Source organism: Onychomys torridus, chromosome 8, assembly GCF_903995425.1.
Source record: "Onychomys torridus chromosome 8, mOncTor1.1, whole genome shotgun sequence".
Classification (NCBI taxonomy): domain Eukaryota; kingdom Metazoa; phylum Chordata; class Mammalia; order Rodentia; family Cricetidae; genus Onychomys; species Onychomys torridus.
Window position 1 is genome coordinate 64,276,978 of NC_050450.1, and position 5,763 is coordinate 64,282,740.

The 5,763-nt window shown below is 49.7% G+C and overlaps 1 protein-coding gene across 3 annotated transcripts; it reads left to right on the forward strand.

Annotated features, from left to right (window-relative positions):
• Positions 1–1,595: 1,595 nt before the first annotated feature.
• Positions 1,596–5,325, forward strand: C8H17orf97 (chromosome 8 C17orf97 homolog). Of its 3 annotated transcripts, none has more exons than XM_036197725.1 (2): positions 1,596–1,944; positions 4,762–5,325. In XM_036197725.1, exons 1-2 carry the CDS (start codon positions 1,740–1,742, stop codon positions 5,241–5,243), a joined length of 687 nt encoding a protein of 228 aa, XP_036053618.1. In that variant the 5' UTR covers positions 1,596–1,739; the 3' UTR covers positions 5,244–5,325. The 3 variants fall into 3 exon arrangements, with proteins under 3 accessions (XP_036053618.1, XP_036053619.1, XP_036053620.1); XM_036197726.1 differs by having other exon boundaries at positions 1,683–1,944; positions 4,765–5,314; XM_036197727.1 differs by having other exon boundaries at positions 1,683–1,926; positions 4,762–5,314.
• The last annotated feature ends 438 nt before the right edge of the window (positions 5,326–5,763 follow it).

Genomic DNA, 5,763 nt, shown 5'->3' on the forward strand with positions numbered 1-5,763 from the left:
TCCCAGACATGACACATGCTATTCCTTCCCAGTAAGTCAACAAATTCACCCAGAGTGAAGGGAAAGAGAGTTTGATGTCTCCTTCTGTGGGAATGGGAGATTCCAGAAGGGCTCATGGGGTAAGAAATACTATGGCAGTCACACTTGGTTTTGGTTGTTGTGGTTTTCAGACAGTGTGTCTCCTGCAATCTGGCTGGCCTCAGAGTCGATTTGAAGCCAAGGATGACCTGGAACTTCCTCATCTGTCTGTATTCATCTCCCAAGTGCTGGGATTACAGGCATGTGCCACCCTGCCCAGCTTGTGGGGTGCTGGGGATCAAACACAGGCCTTGATGTATGGGAGGCAAGTTCTGTATCACCTAAGATACACCTCAGGCTTCTGGTAGCCATGTTGGGACAATGTAGTGGCTAACCATGAAAAAAAAAAAAAAAAGCAAGCAACAGGTCATACCAGGCCTTTCAAATTATATTAATGAGCTTAGTCTTTTTAAATCTGTGGTCCTGGCTGGGCAGGACACTTGGATCTCCTACATGCTGTATAAGTGCCCTACCACTGAACTATAGTCCCCAGCCCATGAGTATGGTCTTCATAAGAACTGTCGCCAGGCGGTGGTGGCACACACCTTTAATCCCAGCACTCGGGAGGCAGAGGCAGGCATATCTTTGTGAGTTTGAGACCAGCCTGGGCTACCAAGTGAGTTCCAGGAAAGGCGCAAAGCTACATAGAGAAACCTTATCTCGAAACAAACAAACAAAAAAGAATTGTCATGGTGGTGGAGGTGGGGTGCTGAAGAGGTGACTCAGCAGTTCACAGCGCTTGCTGCTCTTGCAGAGGACCCAACTTGGGTTCCCAGCACCACAGCTCACAGGCAGCTGTAACTCCAGTTCCAGAGAGTCTGGTACACTCTTCTCACCTCCAAGGCAGCGTAGGAGGAGATAGGTCAGTGTCAGCCCAAGGAACAATCTCTACTTGGTCTTGCCCTGTGTGCTTTGGCTCACACCAGGGTTCTAGTAGATGCATACAGCCAGCTCAACAAAAGGTAACACATATACATTCAGGTGAAACATACACAAAATAAAAATTAATAAATCTCCATTTTTTTTAAAGAAAACAATTTTTTATGAGGTGCCAGGACTGGTGGCTCATACCTGTAATTCTATTAACGGGGTGGGGGAGTGGGGGGGTGTTAAAGCAGGAAAACGCTAAGTTCCAGGCTCACTGGGTTACAGTGAGCACTTCAAACCATCCTGGGCAACTTAATTGTGTGTGTGTGTGTGTGTGTGTGTGTGTGTGTGTGTGTGTGTGTTGGGGGTGAGGGGAGACAGATATCAATAGCTCATGCCTGTAATCCCAGCCCTTGGAAAAGGGTACAAGAGGATGAGGAATTCAAGGTCAGCCAGCTCGAATTCCATGAGATCCTGTCTCAAAAGAAAAAAAAAGAAGAAATATCATTTTAAATGAATGGCACAGAAGTGAAGGAGATACGTCAATGTCAGTCCAAGTGTTAACCATCGCGATCCTGCTTTGCCCTGTTCACCTTGGCTCACCAGGTCTCAAATCGAAACACGCATGCGTACAGCTCGAGCCATAGGCGGCCCCTGGTGGCAACTTTGTGGTTGCGCTTGTGGCGCCGAGCGGTCGCCATGGAGACGCGTGGCCGGCCGGGCAGTGAGCGCCTGGAGCCCGCCCGGCGCGGGTCCTCGGCTGTTCCTGGCGCAGATTGCAGTCCCGCAGGCGGATGGCCGGCCGCGGTGGGACCGGGGCGGCGGACTATGGCGAGGAGGGCGAGGACGAGGAGGAGGAGGAGGCGCGGGAAGGAGGCGCTGAGGGCTCCCCGGGGTCCAAGCTGCCCCCTATCGTGGGCACCGCCTCCGAGCTGGCCAAACGGAAAGTGAAGAAGAAAAAGAAGAAGAAAAAGACCAAAGGTTCGGGCAAGGGCGACGGTAAGAGGAGCAGCTAGCGAGGCTGCCTTGGATCTTGGACCTGAGATTCCTCTCATAGACGCCCCTCTAACTAAAAGTCACCTCAGGCCAAAAAGAGACGGCACACCCTGACAGTGGTCCCCTAGACCCTACACAGGAGGCTTTGGGGCAGCCCAGAGATGCCCAGCCCTACCCATAAAGACCACGTGCTCCTCACCACAGAGACTCCTTAATTACCAAGGAAGTCTCTACCAACGTTAGTCCCAAAGACCCCACACCCTCCTCTGAGAATCCTCAAGATCTAAGGATCCTCCACCCCACACAGAGACCCCCCTACAGATACCCACCCTAAGAGCCTCCAGCCTGATCTTATACCCACCTCCTTTCAACTTCCTAGCCCCTCAGGCAAACACACCCTTCCAAACAGACTTCTCAAGGTTTGGAGTCACAAAGAGACTAGCCCAGATGGGAAGATACTAGCCGATAGCCACTCCCACACAGGAGCTGACAGATTCCAGACTCCCCTCTATTAGGAATCACCCCCATTTAAATAAATGTGAACAGAATCTTCCCTGAATGGACTCCACCTAGGGACAGCTGTGTCCTGCATATACTCATGGAAGTTCCCTCTTCATCTTCCTGTTATCATCCACACTTTTTTGTTTTGGTTTTTTGAGACAAGGTTTCCCTTTGTAGCCTGGGCTGTCCTGAAACTCACTCTGTAGACCAGGCTGAGCTTGAACTCAGAGATCCACCTGCCTCTGCCTCCCCAGTGCTGGGATTAAAGGCATGAGTCACCACTACCTGGCATCACTGACACTATTTACATTGCTTTCTTATAGCAATATGACACTATCCAACAACCCTAAAGTATGGTGGCTCCACCATGCATACACATGCAGTCTACATACACGTGGATTCCATTAGGCACTTACATAGATGCATAGATACCAACACAAACTTCACACCTAGATACTAGACACTCACATGCACAGATACATCCATATCTCAGGTACTCTAGAGACTCACATGCATAGATAACCCCCAAACATTATACCCACACAGGAATTCTAGGCACTTACATTCTCTAGATGTGCACAGACATCACACCCACAGCAGGTATTCTAGCCTCACTCAACCAAGACCTTCACCTGCGTACACACACATACACCAGCACCTTCCAGGAACCCAGAGTCCCTGCCTCTCCCTAAGTTCCATCACAGAAGCCCCAGATATCCCAGCAGAGACACGAGCGCCCGCTCTGAGGAAGACTGCCGCCAGAAAACAGAATGACCCTGCTTGGGAGTGACGTGACTCCTGTGTCACCTGGGAGGCTTTGGGTCTGACCTATGGCATGGCTGGTCCTGGGCTCAGGTGCTGGGCGTTGGCTGGCTGCACTGCAGAGTGGGGTGTGGAAGGAACGGGCTTCCCCAAGTGTTGTGGTTTGGAGAAGGAGCGGTGGAGGGTTGTAAGGACTCTTTCGGGCAGAATGGGGCTATAGGAAGGGTAAAACGACGAGCTGTCTGCGTGCCAGCAGAACACGGGGTTGGTTTTGTCTTTTTGGTGCAACTTTTGACTGTAGGGATTACAGTGTTGTGTACCTCAGACTGTCAGCAGGGGCACCAGATAGTTTTCAGAGAATAGGAAGGTAAGGAAATGTCAAGACTGACCTTCGATGATGATGATGATGATGATGATGATGATGATGATGATGATTATCATTATTGCCTTTATCCTCCCCCAGCTTGCCTTTCTTGAGATATTTATAAAATAGAACGGGAAGAGGAGCTGGTGGGAGAATCACCATTTATAGCATTTTACAAGCAATTCTGTAGTGCTTTTAATGTGAGAAGAGAAAAGGGAAATAGGGAGCTTGAAGCCAGCCTGGGGATATGTAAGAATCCATCTCAAGAAAAAAAAAAAGCAGCAGCAGCAGCAGCAGCAGCCAGGTGGTGGCTCACTCCTTTAATCCCAACACTCAAGAGGCAGACCCAGGCAGATCTCTCTGAGTTTGAGGCCAGTCTGGGCTGCAAAGCAAGTTCCAAGGATACCTAGAACTGTTAACACAGAGAAACCTGTCTTAGGGAAGAAAAAAAAAAAAGGAAAGAAAGAAAAGACAAGGAAAAAAAGAGAGGCTGGAGAGATGGCTTGACCATTAAGAATACTTGTTCTTGCAGAGGATCCAGGTTCAAATCCCAGCACCCACATGGTGGTTCACAGCCATCTGTAACTCCAGTTCCAGGGGATCTGATGCCCTCTTCTGACCTACTTGGGTACCAGGAATGTACATGGTGCACAGACAACGTTCAAGCAATGCACTTACATATATAAAATAAATACATCTTTTAAAACATTGTAAAGAAAAGAAAGAGCATTTCCTGGTTCAGTATACTACTAGTTACATCATTTGTGATTTCCTCTGTCTAGACAGGTGTAGAGTCACAGACCCAGGAGCATGTAGTGAGGTTAAGTTGAGGGACAGCAGATAACGTAGGAAGAACAGGACACTGGGAGTCAGGGGGCCTTCAGATCTGGCTTCTCCATTTGTTGCTTGACACTGATGGTTTATGAAGCTTTAGGATCTCTTGGTATTCGGGTTGGGGTATAGCTTTGTGGCAGAGCTTATGTTTAGCATGCACAAGGCATGGGTGCACCCACAAAAAGAAAAAGGTGCCTCTTGTTCCCCAAATACCTTGACCAAAGCATCCAGGCAGTGGGCAAGGTCCCAGGTTTCTGCCATCTGAACCCTGGGCTAAAGGCAGACCCCGTCCCTTACACCGCTGGTTTATTGGGCATTCATTCTAGAAGGCACAAATATTTGTCTCTTCACCTCCTCAGCAGACAAACATCACAGCCGAGGCCGGAAGAGTCAGCCGCTGTCTTCATCTTTCCACGACATCTTAAATCCCCACAAAGACCATGGCTCAAGGGCAGAGCCCAGAGACAAAGAAGAAACTAGGTACAACGTTCCCTATTCATGCAGCATGAGTCAAACCTACTTTGCCGAAATAGAAGAGAGCCTTTCCAACCAGATCAACGAGAGTCTGCGTTGGGATGGGATTCTGACCGACCCCGAGGCAGAAAAGGAGAGGATCCGCATCTACAAGCTGAACCGGAGGAAGCGGTACCGGCTAGTGGCCCTCAAGGGCTTCCACTCGGATCCCTGTCCGGAGGAGAGCTTGGAGAACCTGCCCTACCTCTCCGAGAAAGACTGCGGCCCCAGCAGCAAGCAGCCCAGCTCCAAGGGCGACCATGCGCATAGCTACTTTGAGGCTGCAAACCTCCTGCACCCGGAATTAGCCACCACTGCGACAGAGTGACATCTGTCCACCCTGCTGCCAAGCTCTTCCTTGCCACACGTTTTTATGTTTAAAAAGAATCATAATAAAAAGAAATCAGACCAGAACCGAGGGAAGCCGATGCTTTGCGGTGTGGGGTTGGTGCCTTTCCTATTAAGAATGGTACCCCTGGAACCGGAGAGACGGTTCAGCAGTTAAGAGTGTGTGTACTGCTTTTCCAGAGGACCAGAGTTCTATTCTGAGCACCTGCATCAGGCTGCTCACAACCTGCAGTAGGGGATTTGATGCTTCTGTCCTCCTTCACACGCTCACACTCACGCGCGCGCGCACACACAGTTAAAATGGTACAAAATGTTAATTTAAAAGAAGGAGAGCGGCCAGGCATTGGTGGCACACGCCTTTAATCCCAGTGCTCAGGAGGTAGAAGCAGGCAGATCTCTGTGAGTTCAAGGCCAGCCTGGTCTAAGAGTGAGTTCCAGGAAAGGCGCAAAGCTACACAGAGGAAACCCTATCTCGGAAGGAAAAAAAAAAAAAGAATACC

Coding starts and splice junctions, on each gene's coding strand:
- C8H17orf97 (XM_036197725.1), top strand. CDS start 1,740: ATGGCCGGCCGCGGTGGGACCGGGGCGGCGGACTATGGCGAGGAGGGC. Junction 1,945..4,761: donor AGGTTCGGGCAAGGGCGACG/GTAAGAGGAGCA, acceptor TCACCTCCTCAG/CAGACAAACATCACAGCCGA.